At 46.9% G+C, this 17,310-nt stretch overlaps 5 protein-coding genes across 5 annotated transcripts; all 5 read left to right on the top strand.

The window, feature by feature from the left end:
* The first annotated feature begins 541 nt into the window (after positions 1–541).
* On the top strand, positions 542–1,961 carry BGZ61DRAFT_593374 (uncharacterized protein). The gene is made up of 3 exons (XM_046256790.1): positions 542–1,075; positions 1,157–1,467; positions 1,536–1,961. Exons 1-3 carry the CDS (start codon positions 751–753, stop codon positions 1,767–1,769), a joined length of 870 nt encoding a protein of 289 aa, XP_046096657.1. The 5' UTR covers positions 542–750; the 3' UTR covers positions 1,770–1,961.
* Positions 1,962–3,176: 1,215 nt separating this feature from the next.
* Positions 3,177–3,869, top strand: BGZ61DRAFT_484979 (uncharacterized protein; the record flags this gene model as incomplete). Its single annotated transcript, XM_046249665.1, has 2 exons — positions 3,177–3,586; positions 3,638–3,869. The coding sequence occupies 2 exons, from the start codon at positions 3,177–3,179 to the stop codon at positions 3,867–3,869; spliced, it is 642 nt and encodes a 213-aa protein (XP_046096656.1).
* A 696-nt stretch (positions 3,870–4,565) lies between these two features.
* Positions 4,566–6,403, top strand: BGZ61DRAFT_562351 (cytochrome P450; the record flags this gene model as incomplete). Its single annotated transcript, XM_046255847.1, has 4 exons — positions 4,566–4,767; positions 4,823–5,820; positions 5,891–6,028; positions 6,093–6,403. 4 exons carry the CDS (start codon positions 4,566–4,568, stop codon positions 6,315–6,317), a joined length of 1,563 nt encoding a protein of 520 aa, XP_046096655.1. The 3' UTR covers positions 6,318–6,403.
* A 5,591-nt stretch (positions 6,404–11,994) lies between these two features.
* Positions 11,995–13,898, top strand: BGZ61DRAFT_593372 (uncharacterized protein). Its single transcript, XM_046256789.1, has 6 exons — positions 11,995–12,368; positions 12,434–12,470; positions 12,555–12,646; positions 12,744–13,117; positions 13,179–13,261; positions 13,319–13,898. The coding sequence occupies exons 1-6, from the start codon at positions 12,222–12,224 to the stop codon at positions 13,702–13,704; spliced, it is 1,119 nt and encodes a 372-aa protein (XP_046096654.1). The 5' UTR covers positions 11,995–12,221; the 3' UTR covers positions 13,705–13,898.
* Positions 13,899–14,701: 803 nt separating this feature from the next.
* On the top strand, positions 14,702–16,192 carry BGZ61DRAFT_368094 (FAD binding domain-containing protein; the record flags this gene model as incomplete). Its single annotated transcript, XM_046241862.1, has 2 exons — positions 14,702–15,993; positions 16,063–16,192. 2 exons carry the CDS (start codon positions 14,702–14,704, stop codon positions 16,190–16,192), a joined length of 1,422 nt encoding a protein of 473 aa, XP_046096653.1.
* Between the last annotated feature and the right edge of the window lie 1,118 nt (positions 16,193–17,310).

Here is a 17,310-nt window from a genome sequence, read left to right as displayed (position 1 = left end):
CATTTTGGCAACGTGCAGCGGTGGGTTCGAGTAGTGTATTACCTGAACCAAAAGAATTCGGATATTTGAAATGGGACGGCAATTGACCGACAAGAGCTGTGTCAATGGCTCAGAGACGTGTCAGGAAGGTCATAGACGAGGTGGAACTGAGGACTCTGGGTGAGATACCATTAGCTGTAGACAGCCAGCAAGGTCATTTTAAGTCAAACCGAATAGTAAACACCCAAGCCGCTTTAGATGTTGGATTTGTCAGTCTCGGGACAATTCTCAGCCCTTTCTTGTGATTAATTACCAATGCGAACCCTACTTCTCGATCCCTCAGAGCCTAGATTCCACTTTGCTATCACGATCCCGCGAGAGCATTTACTACTTTTGGCAGAAGTGGCTTCACTAATTGTGGCGCCTGCTCGAATGCCAAGACTCGCATTTTCCTAATCCGTCCTAGAGCTGACTTGGCGGAGTTTAGACGGACATTGGCACGCTAGTCTTGTAAACTCCGCTCGCCTCCATGAACACTTCGGGACCAGGCTTCGTTCTTTTTCCCTTCCAGCTCAAAAATCCTGGAAATTTCCTCTGAACTACTTCAATCCGCTGACAATATATTCACTCCCCCCTTGATCAAGCGACATAAGGACCTTGACTCCCTGGTTGGCTGATACCTGGGCTCAAATCTCTTCAATCCCGATCAGGAATACGCATCGCTTGGCACGGCACCATATTGCAACAAAGTCACACAAAAATCGCCATCCAATGGATGTTCCACGAAAAGACGCGTTCCAATTCGTCCAGTTGTCTCATCCGCAAGAAGCGGCGTCGTGGAAGCGTCAAGTCCGGTCCCACGCGGCCAAGAATGCTCGTGCCCGCCAGCGGAGGGTTTTTCAATATCAAGAAGACAAGCTGAAAGAGACTTCAAAGCTACGCTCTACAAAGGCTGCTGGCCATTTGGAGCACTCCCAGAAGCCCAATTCCCCTGTGGCTGGCTCCATTGCAATGGCGCTCAGCGCTGCGAGAACCGACCCCTTCGACACCTTCGCCCGCAAGGTCACAAAATTCGAAAGCTTTCTTCTCGACCACTGTATGCTCTGCCCACCCTTAAACTGACGCCTTGACTTGTTCTACTGCTCGAGTGACAAAGATGTCTACTTACGATCCACAGTTGTGAAACATGTAGCGCTGCATGTCGTCACCTGCTATCCCTTAAGAAGTCTCTCAGAAGAAACCGAACTTCGCACGGGAATGTCAACACATTGGGTCCACATGGCTGCACAAGACCCCGGAATGCTTGCTATTCTCCTCCTTTCGTCGTGCCGAAACCTCTCCAACTTTCAACACAAAGAGTACTATGCCAGAATTGCATTGCATTACAAGGGCCAGTGCATCGCAACTCTAAAGGCAGACCTGGAAAAAGAAGGTGACATGGTCAGCGACGCCACAATCACTAAAACTCTCGGGTTGGCATCTGAGGCTGTTAGTGATCCTCCTCTCCCTTCACGTTGTACTACGTCAATCAAGACCATCTATTAACCAACAGCCAGACGCTGACCGGTGACTACGCCGCAGTGCAACAGCATTCACAGGCCGCTGAAAAGATGGTGTCAATGAGGGGAGGGCTTGAGACACTAGGTATGAGTGGGTTTTTGAGAAAGCTCATCACCTGGTTCATCCACGAGCCAGCTCGAAATGGTAACGGAAAACGTCTACTGATTCCTACATGTATTGAATCGGTATCCACGACTGTTACTGGCTTTGTGGACGCTGGCAATGAGTGAAGATCCGCAGGAAACAATCGCGATATACCTAGGCAGTATTGTGATAGTGCCGATTGGTGTACTAGAGTTGAATTACAGCAGCATTTTTTTTTCTTAATATTCCTATTTTCTTATTATATCCCAGAGCACTTAATGAAATATTTCCAACCCTTATGTAAACTATTTTCTCAGCCGATCTCAGCTCAAGGCCTCATTTTAGCCCGAGCTCTAGGGTAACCCAGACCTCTCTGTCCGCACTAAGTGCCTCTCACACGAACAAAGTATGTACAAGGGGTTTGAGATTGACCAAAAAAACCCTCATAAGGAAGGAGGGGCCCGAGTAGAGCTAACAAGGATGGTTTGCGGGCATCCGTACCAACAACTTTAGTCTCCACATCGTACTGAACGCTATTGCCCTGATCGAATTTACCGTGCCGGATCCAACACTGGTTGCCCATGTCGCCACTGTATAGAAGCTCCCAAATGCATCGCCGCCGGCTGCTGCCACCTTAAGGAATTATGCGGTCGACATTCCATGGCGTTATCATTCTCTCCCCTCGGTCTGCCTCGTAGCTGATAGTATTGTGCAGCCCGTCGTCGACAGGAGCAGTTACCCCGCCCATACTCTTCGTTCCGACAGTACATGAATGCAAAACCCTTTCATAAGAAATACAGCTGGACTGTCTTGGCATGTCATAATGAGGTCACCCTTCGTTCTCCGGCATATCTGTCGTTCCCAATCGAGGGAAACTCCCACCAAGAGAGTCTTGGAATACAAGTGACCGCAGATGAAATTACCCAACAGAGGCTTGACAAGATGGTAGAGCATCGACAACTATTGAAGTATACTATAACGTGCTGCGCTCACCATTGGTAAAACCTTCCCCCAACCGCACCCTTGAAGACACCTTTCTGGAAGAATAATGCAAAGATTTCCTCAGATATCAAGCCATGACTTGGACTGAGAACGTCTTATGGCCCTCGACATTAACAGTTAAAGTCAGGTTGCAAGTGTACAAGATTGCTATAGAAATCCAAGACGTTCCATTTGAACATACTGAAATTGAAGTCATCCAAACAAGGCTTAACCTAGCAAAGGCCTTGGAGGAGTTTGAAGACAACGAACAAGCTACTTCTGGGTTTCGGAAACGCTGCTGATAGACGCCAACCCCGCTAACGATGAGTGGTAGTTCGATCCTGGTACCGTGATGAATTTTCGACACAAATTATACAAACTTTACGGGTCTCAGAAAGCACCTGTCAAGTTGTGCTGCGTCGCTAGAGAGTATCGACAACCATGTCTCGAAAGCTATGGCAACGGCCGCAGAGAGCGCATGATCGCGACACTACCGAATGGTGAGATACTTAACAAATGGAGGAAGTCGACTGAAGCGAAGAAAACATACGCTGCTATTGGAAACGTCCTTGATGCAGAGCGGCCCGTATGAGGAAGCCGCCGTGGAGATAATAATGGAAATCGGTGCCTCCTTGGAAAAGAGCGGTAGGGCTGAGGATGCAACTTTGCTGTACGAGAAGCTGTTCGAGGACGACATATCTAACAACATTAGCTCCATGCCGAGGCTAATGACCGAAATAACCCTTCGTCTCACTCGGCGGTACAAGCGGTACAAGCGGGACGAAACTGGAAGCAACCGCTCCGGGGCGGTCTTTTTCAGGATCATGGATAACGCTCTCTCCATCTCCGACGCCAATGACAAAACAACTCGACTAAAGTTTGTTATTCAATTTCACAAGCCATTACGGAAAGACAGGCTCGTCGGCGCCCGTGAGGACGTCCTCGAGACCTTGTGGAGCAGCCTAAAATCCCAGGAGGTCTTGTCTGGGGAAGACTATGCATAGTTGGCGCAGATGCTTACCAAGTTGTACAGGGCGACCAACCAGACGGCAAAGTTGGACAATTTGTGCATAGAAATTTACAAGTTACAGCATGGCCGAAAGGGGCTGGCAGCAACGGCCATCGCGCACGCCGAGGACGTCCTTCGCTTTGCGCTCGATGGCACAAGATCAGTGCTGGGGCCGGAGCACGGTCTCGCGTTTGAGATCCTGAGAGACCCGTTCAATGTGCTGCAGTTCCAGGATCGAGTGCAGCTCCAGGATTGAGTGCAGCTCCAGGATTGAGTGCACGACATGGAGCAGGCGTGCCACGACGTGTGGGAAGCACGCAGCCCCAAGACGGCGTGGGACTCGGACAACATCTCACGTGCCGGCGACCACTATCGACTATGTACGACAAAGTCGGAACAACATCGGATCGAGGGTGAGCAACTACCTACTTCGCGGCTCTGTTGTCCAAATGTGTATAAGATAAGTACCCGGCTGGGTCTTTTAACCGCATGCGGTTCATGTTTCGCTGCGGGGAAGGCTGCGTTAACTTTGTCCGGAACGTTCCGTCTATTCCGGACCGGAACAAGTGCACAGGATTGGTTCACAAGGTGGGAGTGATGCTCGCTTCCCATCCAGACGTGGAGAAGTCAATGAGTCCGAATTCCGTATCCCACACAGCCCAGGATGCGGGGTTCCGATCGTCCCGACTAATATTCCTAACCAGAAGTTCCCATATTTAATACCCAGCCAGTCTTTAGAACTCCCTAAACTACTAAAGGATACTCTTGCGCACGAAGGCCCGACCCTTCCCTTATCCCTCCTCCAACAGTGGCGTCTTATGTCTCTAGCTTCATATTCCAATTGAGCCATTTACAAATCACTCTGTAAGTTGTGAACATTCACCTCCATCCAGTCTAAGTTTGGTTGTGTACACATAATTTGCTCATACTCTCGCTCTCAACTTCAGCTAGGATGATAGCCCGTGGTCTGATTTTCGCTTTCACTATTCTAGCCCTTATTGCTTGGCTGTTCCGCTTGTCCTACCGAACAGTAACTTCTCCTCTCAAAAGAGTGCCCGGCCCTTTCCTCACGCGTTTTACCAATGTATGGTACATCTGGCGCATATGGGAAGGCCAATTTGAGCATCATAATGTTGCCCTGCACAGGAAACACGGTTCGCATCGAGCTCTAGTCATACATGGCCTAGTCAGATATTAATTGTCACACAGGCAAAGTTATCCGATATGGGCCGAATCGATACAGCCTCAATGACCCGCACGCAATGAAGATGATTTACGACCACGGATCGCACTTCCAGAAGTCTACATGGTACGATTCCTGGGGGGTAGCAGATGGCGATAAGTGGGGCATGTTCATGGATCGAGACGTTCGGAGGCATGCACGCAACCGAAGGCAGTTCCAAAACACTTACTCTATGTCATCGCTTGTCTCATACGAACCCTATATCAACCACTGTGTCGAGGTCTTCTGGCAAAGACTCCATGAGATGGCAGATGCAGGTCTCCCTGTCGACATGAGCCACTGGTTTCAGTGCTATGCCTTCGACGTCATTGGCATGATCACTTACTCAAAGCGCCTCGGATTCCTGGATATGGGTGAAGACATTGGTGGCATTATCAAGGCTCTGGGAGACATGCTGGTGTATGGGTCCATAGTTGGAGTCTTTGCATCTCTACACCCATATCTCTTCCGTCTGCAGAATTGGAGGGCTGGGGATGCTGGTAGCGGGAGACAATTCCTGCTGAGATATACAGAGGAAAAGACTACCGAGCACCAAGCCGCACTGGGGCCAGGACGAGTTGATGCTAAGGAAGGACAGGACGACAGAGTCGGAATGAATTTCCTGACCAAGTTCTTCACAAAACATACCCAGGATCCGTCCGCGTTCACGAGGTATCATATCCTTGCAGGATGCACCGCTAATATGACTGCTGGTTCAGACACGACAGCAGTCACTCTGTCAGCAATTCTCTATCACCTGCTCAAGAACCCTACAGCACTCCAGAAGTTACTTGATGAAATTGATGACCGTTACAGACAGGGAAAGGTGTCAAATGTCATCTCATTTAAGGAGAGTCAAGAAATGCCCTACCTACAGGCTGTTGTCAAGGAGGGCTTGCGTGTTCACCCTGCTACGGGTCTGCCGCTGGAGAGGGTGGTGCCTCCAGGCGGAGCGACGATGTGCGACTATTTCTTTCCGGAGGGGGTGAGTGTGTTGAAGCCGTGTGTTTGATTCCCTATGGAGTTACTGACGTATGGTTTCTCTGTTAATGCAGACGATTGTGGGCGTCAATAGCTGGGTGGAACACCGCAGCAAAGAAGTATTTGGGGAAGATGCCGATCAATTTGTTCCTGAGCGATGGCTTACTGACGACAAGGAAAAATTGTCCTTAATGAACAGTCATTGGATGCCGGTGTGTATCCATAACCCTCTCGAGCCAAGACGCGTTGTAAACCTCGTACTGATACCGCTCTTAGTTCGGGCTAGGCTCCCGTACTTGTCTCGGGCGGCATATCTCAATGTTGGAGATATCAACGCTGATCCCTCGGCTATTACACGACTTCGAGATGGAGCTCTGCGGAGGGATCAGTCAACGAGGGAGTTCGTGGGTAACTATGAATCGCTGGTTTGTGAAACCGGAGAGCTTTTTGGTCAAGGTCAAGTTGCGACAATTGCCAGCGCAAGACAGGCCGGAGACCTGAATCATCGGCTTTCTCACACTTGGTTGCGACAAATAGCCTAGGCTATCGACACTATGACTTGACAGATATGTAGCAACGAGATGGTCAGACCATAGAATACCATTGTTTGAGAGGCACCGAATGGAGGCTGTCAAGGTCCCCACGAACAAGGATGCCAGCAGTGGTGACAGCGAAGATGGCAGACTGGATAGTTCGGCTCGAAAGCGACAGCGGATAAATTGGTGCACTATCACACGTACAATACTTCCCGATTGTTTCATAGGATAATAGCGAAACCACAATGGGCATTATCTGATCAAGTGATTCATAAAGGAATGCCCAGTTAATAGGCTGAAAATAGTATCAATTAAACAACCTGTAGGATGCCAATTCCGGTAATAATAAGTAGTAGTTTAATTCTAGTATTGTAATTAATTTTTAAAATAAATTATATAAATTATATAGATTTTAAAAAGTATTCATTAGTTTATTTTATATTATTAGAAATTATTAATAATTATATCTTAAAAGTTATAATAATAGCTATAAAAAGTATATAATTATAACTTTATAGAATAATAAGATTTTTAATAAATTAAATAATTAAATAATATATTTAATAAGCAAGTAAGATAAATAAATAAATAAAATAAAAATCCTAATCTTCCTACTAGAAATTACAATAAAAATACTATAAACTATTTAATTAATTAAAATTACTTACTATACTCTTATTACGGCCCAGGTTGAGACCAGGCGGTCACAACCAGCAGAACCATAACATACCCACTTTTTTACCTAACACAAACTCCGAACTCACCCCATATAAGTAAGCCCGAACGTACGACTCACTTCCCCAGGATGAGCCACAAGATCGGACTCACTCTCACCCAGTGAACCCGTATAAACACCACTAGTATATAGACACTCATTTAGCACTTTCATAGACAGATAGCCTTACCAGCTATTAATATACTTGGTTATATTGAATCTACTATTCTACCATTACCAGACCGTGACCTATATTACTTACTACGACGTCCTGATCTACTCGATTATATACCCCACGCCTCGGACCTACTCTATACCCTTAGGTTAGACCCGACTGTTACAACTCTTCCCTAGATATTTTAATTACTACCTAATAGATTCTTATATTATACCCGGGCTTACTATAAATACTATAGTATTAAATATCCAGTCTAACTAACCTTTTTTAACTACTACTTCTTAAAGATTTAGCTACTATTTATATATCTATATCTATTTAATTAATTACTTATCTTTCCTCTTCTACTATTATAACTCCTCTTTTTTATAATTTAATTTTTTTTACTTTTTAATACTAGCATAATATTTTATTTACCTTTTAAAGGTTTTTATTCTTAGTAGTTAATAAGATAATTTAATATATAATTTTTTTTATTTTTTTTATAAGAAATTATAAAGTTTTTAAAATTAACTTTAAAAAGCTATTTTAATATCTTTTAATTTACCTTTTAAGATATTTAAATTAAGATCTAATTTTAATTATAATTTTTAAAATTCTTAAAGTTTAAGAAATTAATAGCTTAGTTACTTTTTTAATTAATATTAATATTTATAGCTAAATATTAAACTTTAAGATTATAATTTTTAAGTTAAAAAAAATAAAATTAATTTCTTTAAAAATTCTTTTAATATTTTTTTTTATTATAGTAGCTTTATATATTATATAAAAAGCTAAAAAGAATTTAATTTTTAAAATATAAATTATAAAGTATTTAATTAATTATTTTATTTCTTAATTATAAGCTTATTTTAATATATTAAAATATTTAATATTAAAAAACTAAAATAAATAAGAAAAATAAGATAATATATAAAATTAAATAATTTTTTTTTTCTTATAATATTTTTTAAATTTAATTAATTAGTAATTTTTATAATTATTAAAAATTAAAAAATAATAAAAACTAATTAATTAATTAATTATATACTAATTAAAGTATTTTAACTATTTAAAATTAATTTTATTATTAATTTAGCTATTTTAAGTTATTGTGAACGGCCTCTAGTAACTGTATTCCAGCTATCTAGTCCAGGATGCTATTTACATCAGAGATGAAGAAGAAAGAAAGAAGTTCCTAAGTGCCCCTGAGCTGTGGAATGATTTCCCATCCCTGGCGCGCACGAGCCAAGTACGTCTTGCGGCACAGCCGCAAGGATATGGGCCCTGGCCCGTGACAGTTATTATAATAATTTAATTACTTAGAAGATTATTTTTTTAATATTAATTAATAAGATAATATTAACTTATATTAATAATAAATAGCTAAATTACCTAGCCTTTTATATTAATTATTTAAATAATTATAATCTATTTTTAATTTCTAGGCTATATTAATTTTAACTTTAAATATCTTTTTATATTTATAATAATTATTCTACTTATAATTATATCTATAAAAAAGCTAATTTTATTAAAATTATAAATATTATTTAATTAAATATTATATTTTATAATTATATTTACTATAAGTTAAAATTAATTATAAATAATAATTAAATTTTTATATTTAACTTTTTAATAATTATATTTATAAAAAAAATATATCTTAAAGTCTAAATATTACTTAATAAAATTATAAGCTTAATATATACTAATTAGTAATATATTATAATTAATAAGTAATTAATTAGCTATTTTTTTTATATTATATAATTATAAGGGAAATTCTTATAAATTTAAATTAAAAATAAAATAAATAAAAATCTCTTCTTTTAAATTAAATAGCTTATATAAATTTAAAATAATATTATATTAAAACTAAATACTTTTTTACCAGCAACTTAAAGTATAATAATTAACTATATAAATCTCTATAGTATATTAGATATATAAATTTAGGTTATTTTAAAGGGCCTGAAGAGTAAGGAGTATTTTAGCCTTATAATTAGACTGTAATATACTGGGTAGTTAAGAATTAATTAATTAAATAGAGAGGATATAGATTAAGGGATTTTTATCTTACTTACTTATCTGTCTTACTTACTTATTAAATATATTATATATAATTATTATAAATCTATGTAAAATAGAGCAGTCTATATAAAAAAGCTCCTATAGAAATAATAATAGAAATTAACACCTTCTTAAAAAAGAGTAGTATAGCTAAGAGTGCAAGTTGCTATATAAGAAGCTGTTCGAGGATTATAGATAATACTATCTCCATCTCCAACAACAGAATAGAACAAATAGACTAAATTTTATTCTTTAATTTATAAGATATCACAAAAAGATAAGCTCATCAACGCCCGTGAGGGCGTTATCGATACCTTGTAGAGCGGCCTGAAATCCCACGACTATGCATGGTTGGCGCAGACGCTCGCCAAGTCTACAGGGCGACCAACCAGAGGGCAAAACAGCATCTCCCGGCGGTACTGGCTGGACAGCGGCATGCTGGAGCAGTGCAACTTATACAGGCGGGCCCTACAGTGACTGGGCCGCTTGGCAGAGGCCGAGCGCGTGTACCAGGACCTGTGGGCCGAGTGCTGGCTCGAGTCAGCCGGTAGCGAGCTATGGATGATCCACAAGTTCAGCAACGTCGAGGGGTAGAATGAGGAGGCCAAGGCGCGCGAGGTTGGCGAAAAGGAGCTGTGGCGATGGCAGAACTATGTTCAAGGGGCGGAGATCAGGGGAGAGGGTGTTCAGAGCGTGGAGTGGAAGTTAGGCGAGGAGTGGTAAAGGATCTAGACTGATTGTTAGCCAGGACGAGTGGGCAAGTTGGCTGGCTGGTTGTAGTGGCGGTGTTGCAGAGTCGTTGGGTCGACTGAGCCATAGTCATGACTTCAGGAACCATCAGGAAGCGCCAGCACCTATTGCATTTCAACAGAAGCTAGAGCTTTGCAATTCTTACTTTTCTATCATAACCCTACTCGCATTCTCGAGTCTATGTTCGAGATACGGTTCAGAAATAGTTGGAAGAAGTTCAGGATGTGTCCACTGCGGCTAGGGATGGCGACATGTAACAATCCATCGAACGTGAGATTAGCAGACCAAATGATGCTGAACCTGCACAATGGGTGAGGAGCTCGGGATGGGGATTGAGGAAAAGGTTATTGAATGAGCTAAAGGAATGTCAGTATGACCCTTATCTCACTCTCTCTATTAGCAGTACTCTCCTGGAGGTTCCAGATGCCTTCTACCTGTGTCATACAGATCCGTGGTGTTCTTCAGAATCTGACCATCAACTGGAAAAGTATTTAGACGCTGCCTTCCAACGTTGTTCTAGGTTTCGGGCCGCGGCACTGCTAGCGTTGTAGCAGCCGGTCAGTCTGATTTCCATCCATTCGGTAGAGTCCACCCCCTGTCTTTGTGTTAGGGTGACACCGAAATGTGGCGTAAATATGGTTTTGGAAAACATCGCCAATCAACCCTTCAGGAGTTCTAAACAAGACATCCAGCAATTCCATAAATCAGCAGTATTCTAGGTGTATACTCGGGCTACGAGAATGTTGTATTTCTGGGGAATTCCCTGCTGAGTTAATTGACTAGAGTGATTATCCCTGCAACCGGTACCAAGCTAACAAAAATACAGGGGCTGGACTGCACAAAGACCAACAAACTTCGACTACTCGGGGCAAGACTCCCAATATGTAGACCTCCGTTTACGTAGTACGTCGGAGAACCCGTTGAGAAAAGGACTCGGGCGAACCCTGCCCGGCACAATTTGTCACACTTCCCTCGGCCCGTTTGGCTGCATGATCCGGCAATGCTACCCACCACGCCCAGCTTTGGTGCCATCAACCAGGTTTGTCCTAGTCAATTGTGATGCGCCCGCATACAATGCGACCCCCAGTTGCCCATATCGGGAAGCTGCAAAGTCGCAAAGTTTCAAGCATTGCGTTGTAACGCGCGGGTTCCTGATCCTTCTTGCCGTCAACGTCACCCACACACGGAGGCTCGACTCTCCGAACCATTCTGTAAATTGCACCCACGGCACCTTGGAAAGACTCAGGCCCTGCAAGGAATGGTCGGCTTGCCATGACTGAATCATTGCCTGTGGGGCGCCCATTTAAATAAGATGGAGGAGCGGTTCACCACCACGCCTCTGATCCGACGATCCGGCACTTCTTACCTAGGTAGATATCGATTGACTTCCATGTCGTGATTGTTTTTAGTGCAGCCAAGCATTGGCAGACGTAGAAACAGCAGATGGCACTGCTGCCAATGTGCTCCCCTAGTTGCTCTTAACTCGAAGCGAGTCAGCGCTGGCCGGGGCAATGGCCATTGTCGGATATGGAAAGCAAGCATTAACGGACGCCCCTGGTTCTAGACTGCCATGGGCATCTGGATAGACGGCTCATCGGCTGAAAGGTAACAAAGCTCCAGACTTACGTGGTTACAGGATAAAGTTCTCGCCTACATCGTACCGACAAGGGCCCCCCCGCGGGCGAGCCAGGTTAGATCTACAACCCTGGCTGTTTAGATGCAGTACCGGCATTCCCATGCTATGGACCCAGGCTACGTGCTAGGGAACCCTTGTGATAACCAGGCCAGTACAGCGCTGTACATAGTAGATAACTCTTAGCCGGTAGAGTAGGCGTGGTGGGAGGGAACGGTCTCTTATCTGTCAAGGTCTGGACCGTTCGACCAAGCTGTGACTCTCCGCGTAGAGCGGGCAACGCCACGGCATGGACCTTACATCGCGATAATCATGCTCCTCGAGCCGTCTGGAGTCTGCGAAAATATCATATGGCATCTCCCGCGACATAATCCACCCTCGCTCTGGTCCCGCCATCTCACCCCATTGGATCCTTATTTTTCGACGCCCAACTTGACCTTCCCCAGGTCAATCGTGGTAGCCGACCGCGCCACACTGCGTACGCCTTCAACGAGGTGACTTCGCTACCGATCAGTGTTGCGATCTGTTGGCTGCAACCATGATTCACGACTACACCAAAGGCCAGATGGTCGGCCTGGCCGTTGGATTCATGGTCCTTCCCATTTTCTTCTACGCTCTGCGTATCTGGGCAAAGTTACTTATCAAGCGGTTCACACTGGACGATTACGTGGCGGGAGCGGCACTTGTAGGTGGCCAGACGACTTCAGACGACTTCGGAGGTGATGCCCGTGCTGACCGCGACATCACCAGCTTGTATCGACTACCTGTTGCGCCTTGCAGCTAGCCAGTAAGTTTTGACTCTTCTGCCCTCTGTTGCTTCAATTGGAGCGCCATATCTCCTTGGAAGGCACGGTACTAGCCGTGTAAACAGCTGCATTCCATGGATACCTCGGACAGCACCAGCCAGTGAATCCCGACGGATCTCCAATCATGGACGACCCCGGATTGATCTTCTTTGAACAGGCGAGTTCAACCTCCCCTCCCCATATCATTTGTTCTTCGCCACAGAAGCTGTATACGAGGAGGAGGGCTAACCGCTGACCACGTGCTCGCCGGATAGACCAAGTTCGCACTCAACATGATATCGATTCTCGGCTTGGGTCTTATTAAGACGTCCATCCTTGTGCTGTACCTGTCCCTCTTCCCGCATCGCAAGTTCCGCTGGTGCGTGTACGCCGCGCTCGGGTACGTCATCTGCTGGACCATTGCCTACTTCTTCTCCCACCTCTTCACCTGCTTCCCCATCACCGTCTTCATCGAGCCCTACTATCACAACTCGTGCGTCGACACGGTCCCCATGTTCCTCTCGCTGCTATACACCGACGTCATTGCGGATTTCGTCATCCTCGTCCTACCCATTCCTATGGTCTTGGGGTTGCAGATGGGGATCAAGAAGAAGTTGGCAGTCTTGGGAATGCTGGGCCTGGGTGCTGCGTAAGTTCTCTGCAGATATGTATGTGTGTAACGGAGCATCAACAGCTAATAAGAGACGAAGGGTATGCGCTGTAAGTGTCACTCGTGTCGTCGCAACGTACTCGATCGCGGGCGAGTATGTCAAGCACCCTAACGATGTCATCTGTAAGATCCCCCACCATGCCGATCCTCGCCATGCTCGCTCGCTGACATGAGCACTAGACTACACTGCGCCTGTATTCTTCTGGACGAACATCGAGCTATCTTTGGCCGTCGTGTGCGCCTGCTTGCCCACCCTACGGCCCATCTGGAAGTACTTCTTCCCCAAGCCGGCGACGACAGGAAACGACTCCTACGAGTACAATTATGGTTCTGGAAGGCGGACCGGCGGTCACAAGGGTACTAGCAACACTCCACCGTACGAGGAGTTGGACGAGATGGAACTTCACGATGCCAGCGCAACACGGTCGGGATCGCTTGCGAGGAGAGACATTGTCAAACAGACGACGATACAGCAGACGATAGAGAGTTCGGACAGCTCAAGCACTACCAACCTACGGCCGGCGGAATTTGCCTCATGGCCCCTGGGAAAGAATCGAGAGGTCTAGAGCATGGAAGAACTGAAGGTAGACAAGGCAGCGACAGCAGTGGGGCTATTATTGCGCAGCACGATAAAGCGCAAGGTCACGCCAGTATTCGGTATCCATTTCCCAAGAGATTGTTCAAAATGCTTCCATTTTGCGTCCACGCCCGAGCGAGGCGAGTAAGCAAACAGGACTAGTGAACCTTTCTCTGGAGATTACTAGACCAAAGAGTCTTAAACCAGTGCAACCACTAGCGGCGAGTCGTCAGAACAAGCCTGAACTCTCTCTTCACGATGTCGGAGCCGAAGTCGTAATGAGAGTGCGCCCCGGATACGGCGCCGTAAAGTCTCGATTAATTAGAACATTCTAGCGCCGCATTTAGTACGGTCTGGACAGCTTGATCAGGCTTAACCGTGGGCCTAATGGGATTTGGATTCAATGGACTCAGGTAGCAGATATCCTGACGTCGCGCTAAACCTGGCCAATTTATCGAGTCGATATGGTATATCCGTCATCACCGTTTTCACGCGCCGGGCCCCTGGTGGAGACCGGGGATCCGGGTGAGGAGTTGACAAGGGGGAAAGACAAATGCAGATACCAACGCCGGCTGCCTTCTGTTGTTGGGTGTGTTGGACTGTGGACTGTGGTACTGGGAGGACCAACTAAGTCCAAAGGACCAACCAAGTACCAAGTCGTCCAAGGCGCCCTGGCAGCGAGATGCAAACTAATGCAGGACTCTCTGCATTAGTGTCTACAGGGGTCTTAAGATGGCATGGCATGCGGGTAAGATGGAGCGAGGCATCCGACAGTTGGACATGTTGGAATACCCGGAATCCCTTGATCATGTCCGGGCCGTTGCTTGTTAAGAATCCAATCGTGTCCCGTCGAGCCCGTGGTTCATTCCTCGACCTTTGTCGTCACAGACTTTGCCCCTGACACACACCCATCCACCACTGCAACCCACCTTGCCCCCTTTGCCCCTTGAACGTTGGCAGAGATGCATTCAATGGGTGTCTTCACCATGCGGAACCTGGTGGTCGGCCTGCAGCTCCTCAGCGTGGCAGCGGCGGCGGCCGTCGACCTCAGCGCTCGCTCGGTGGCCACGGAACTGAAGAGCCTCGTTTCGTCTTCCAGCGTTGGCGTGGTCTTGCGAGAGCGATGGAGCGACTTCGATGCGCCGCTGCCGGCCGTCGTGGTCAACGCGACGTGTGAAAGCGACCTCGAGGCTGTGGTCAAATACTGCGCCAAGTACAAGGTGCCCATCCTCGCCCAGAACGGCGGCAATGGCTGGGCGGCCGAGCAGTGGAACCTCGGCACCGGTGTGATCCTCAACTTGGCCGGTCTGAACCAGGTCGTCGTGAGCAAGGACAAGAAGACGGCCGTCATCGGCGGCGGAGCTGTCGTCGGAGAGGTCATCACCGCCGCCGACGCCGCCGGTGTGCTCGTCCAAACGGCCAACTGCAACTGCGTCGGCGCACTCGGAGCAGCCCTCGGCGGCGGCTATGGAAACATCATGGGCGAGCGCGGCTTCTTTGTCGATAACGTCGTCTCCATGCGCCTCATCACTCCCGCCGGAAAGGCCGTCACCGTCACGCCGAGCTCCAACCCGGATCTGTTCTGGGCCCTCCGCGGCGCCGGCCCCAACTTCGGCATCGTCACCTCCGCAACCGTCAAGGCGTTTCCCACAACCGACCGCACGTCTTGGATCATGTCCATGACCTTCGACCCTTCCAAGGTTGCCCAGGTCGCTCAGGCCATACAGGACCTGCCTCTTCTGCCCCAGCAGGTCGTCTACCTCGTCCTCACCAACTCTGGCGACGCCAAGAACACGCCCATCGTCCTCGTCACTGGCTTCCTCCGCGGCGGCAACGAGGCGTCCGGTCACAAAGCCTACGCACCACTGTATGCCCTCGGCCCTCTCACCAACAGCAGCGCCGTGACGCCCTACACGGGCTGGAACGCGGGTAACGATGCCTTCTGTGCCCGTGGCGGCCGCAAGCCTGCCCTGAGCACCACCATCAACAACATGAAGTCGTCGACCTGGCCCAACATTTGGTCCCTGTACACCGACTTCCAGAAGCTCCCCGGCGCCCAGAACTCGGCAATCTTGATCGAGCGCTACAACCTCACCAAGGCCCAGTCCGTTGGCCGCGGCCAGTCCGCCATGCACGACGAGCTGCGCTTCGACGCCTTCGCTCAGGCCATCGTTATTCCGTGGTATGAGGACGCATCCCTCGACACTGCGGCCCTAGCCTTTGGCTCAAAGATCCGAAGCATCTGGAGCTTCTCCTCCACCCCGACCGTCAACCCTACGTGAGTCACTTCTGATGATGATGGACTGAAATCTCTAATGATGAAATGCTGACAACCCAATCAATGCAGTTATATCAACTTCGCGCACGGCGACGAAACACCCAGCGCCATTTACGGCTCCAGTCTCGGCCGTCTCAGGACGCTCAAGAAGAAATACGACCCTACCAACGTGTTTGGACAGTGGTTCAGTCTTGCGTAGGGTCGCTAATACACCATCATTTTGGCATTTTCCCCGCCACGAGTTGAAGCATTCATTCCATCTCAACCTCCATAGCATCTAGTCTTGAAGCTGTGCACTCTTCATGTATATTCTATCCAACTACCTCAGCGAAAGTAATTGTACTTAATCGACGCTGGTAATTTTCTTCACTTCAACTCTTCTTGCACTTGGATGTGGGTGTCTCCAATACTGGCACTCGATCTCGCCGCGATTGTATTATTCCATGTGTACAGCTCACCAACCATCATAATTTGAGCTACCACCGGACCTCCCCGCCATCTCTGCCGCTTTGGGATAATATGCGAGGCACCCGTAGTTTCCCAAGCGGGTCCTTTCGACCCATGTTCCATCCCGCTTCCCCGGCTGACCAGCATTCGCCCGCGCTATTATGGGGTACAACGGTCATCCCGGACACCTCTCTGGGATGTCCCTGAACCAACCTGTTGAGCATCTTATCCACCCCGCCCTTCCAGGCCAGGCCAGGCCAGGTCCATACGCTACTGTACAGGGCCAGGCTCTCGTACTCGCTTCCGGCACAGTTCCCTCTGGATCGCGTGCCCCTTGGCTTCACATCCCATCTCTAGCAACACTACGGCTCGGCCGGTAAATATGCTAACGGCGTGAAGAACCTCTAGGCCCTCGATATCTCGTATCACAACGGCTAGCAATATTTGTAATACTCCTCCTCGTCTTTTGGATTACGCAAGTCTGCTATCTGTCCAGCTACTAGCAAGACTGGCGCCTCGGGCTCATAGACCAATCATATCGTGGTCAGCGAGTCGTCCGATGCCATGCCAACGACTACAATGCCATAAACAGAAATCTCATCATCGATACTGCGGGTAGATAGTGGCTGTCTTTCGACTAGTTCTGGACAGAGGGTGAGACAATCTCCCTTGACTGCGATACTAACAAGTAATCTAGTAATCTAACACGAACCTCGTCTCTCTCGCTTTGCGCCCAAATGCCAGTACCGTAAAAACCCTGTCAACTCGCGCGGCCTAGCGTCTCTAATTTTCGACTATTGACCGCCAAAATGTCACAACTCATTCGCTACGAGTCGGGTTGGGCCGTTGTGTATTAGAAAATGCCGGTGT

Source organism: Ilyonectria robusta, assembly GCF_021365365.1.
Source record: "Ilyonectria robusta strain PMI_751 chromosome Unknown BGZ61scaffold_33, whole genome shotgun sequence".
NCBI classification, from domain to species: Eukaryota; Fungi; Ascomycota; class Sordariomycetes; order Hypocreales; family Nectriaceae; genus Ilyonectria; species Ilyonectria robusta.
Note: the sequence above shows the minus strand (reverse complement) of the source record. Positions and strands in the feature narration are given on the sequence as shown.

Coding starts and splice junctions, on each gene's coding strand:
- BGZ61DRAFT_593374 (XM_046256790.1), top strand. CDS start 751: ATGGATGTTCCACGAAAAGACGCGTTCCAATTCGTCCAGTTGTCTCAT. Junction 1,076..1,156: donor AAGCTTTCTTCTCGACCACT/GTATGCTCTGCC, acceptor TACGATCCACAG/TTGTGAAACATGTAGCGCTG. Junction 1,468..1,535: donor TCGGGTTGGCATCTGAGGCT/GTTAGTGATCCT, acceptor ACCAACAGCCAG/ACGCTGACCGGTGACTACGC.
- BGZ61DRAFT_593372 (XM_046256789.1), top strand. CDS start 12,222: ATGATTCACGACTACACCAAAGGCCAGATGGTCGGCCTGGCCGTTGGA. Junction 12,647..12,743: donor GATTGATCTTCTTTGAACAG/GCGAGTTCAACC, acceptor CTCGCCGGATAG/ACCAAGTTCGCACTCAACAT. Junction 13,118..13,178: donor ATGCTGGGCCTGGGTGCTGC/GTAAGTTCTCTG, acceptor TAAGAGACGAAG/GGTATGCGCTGTAAGTGTCA.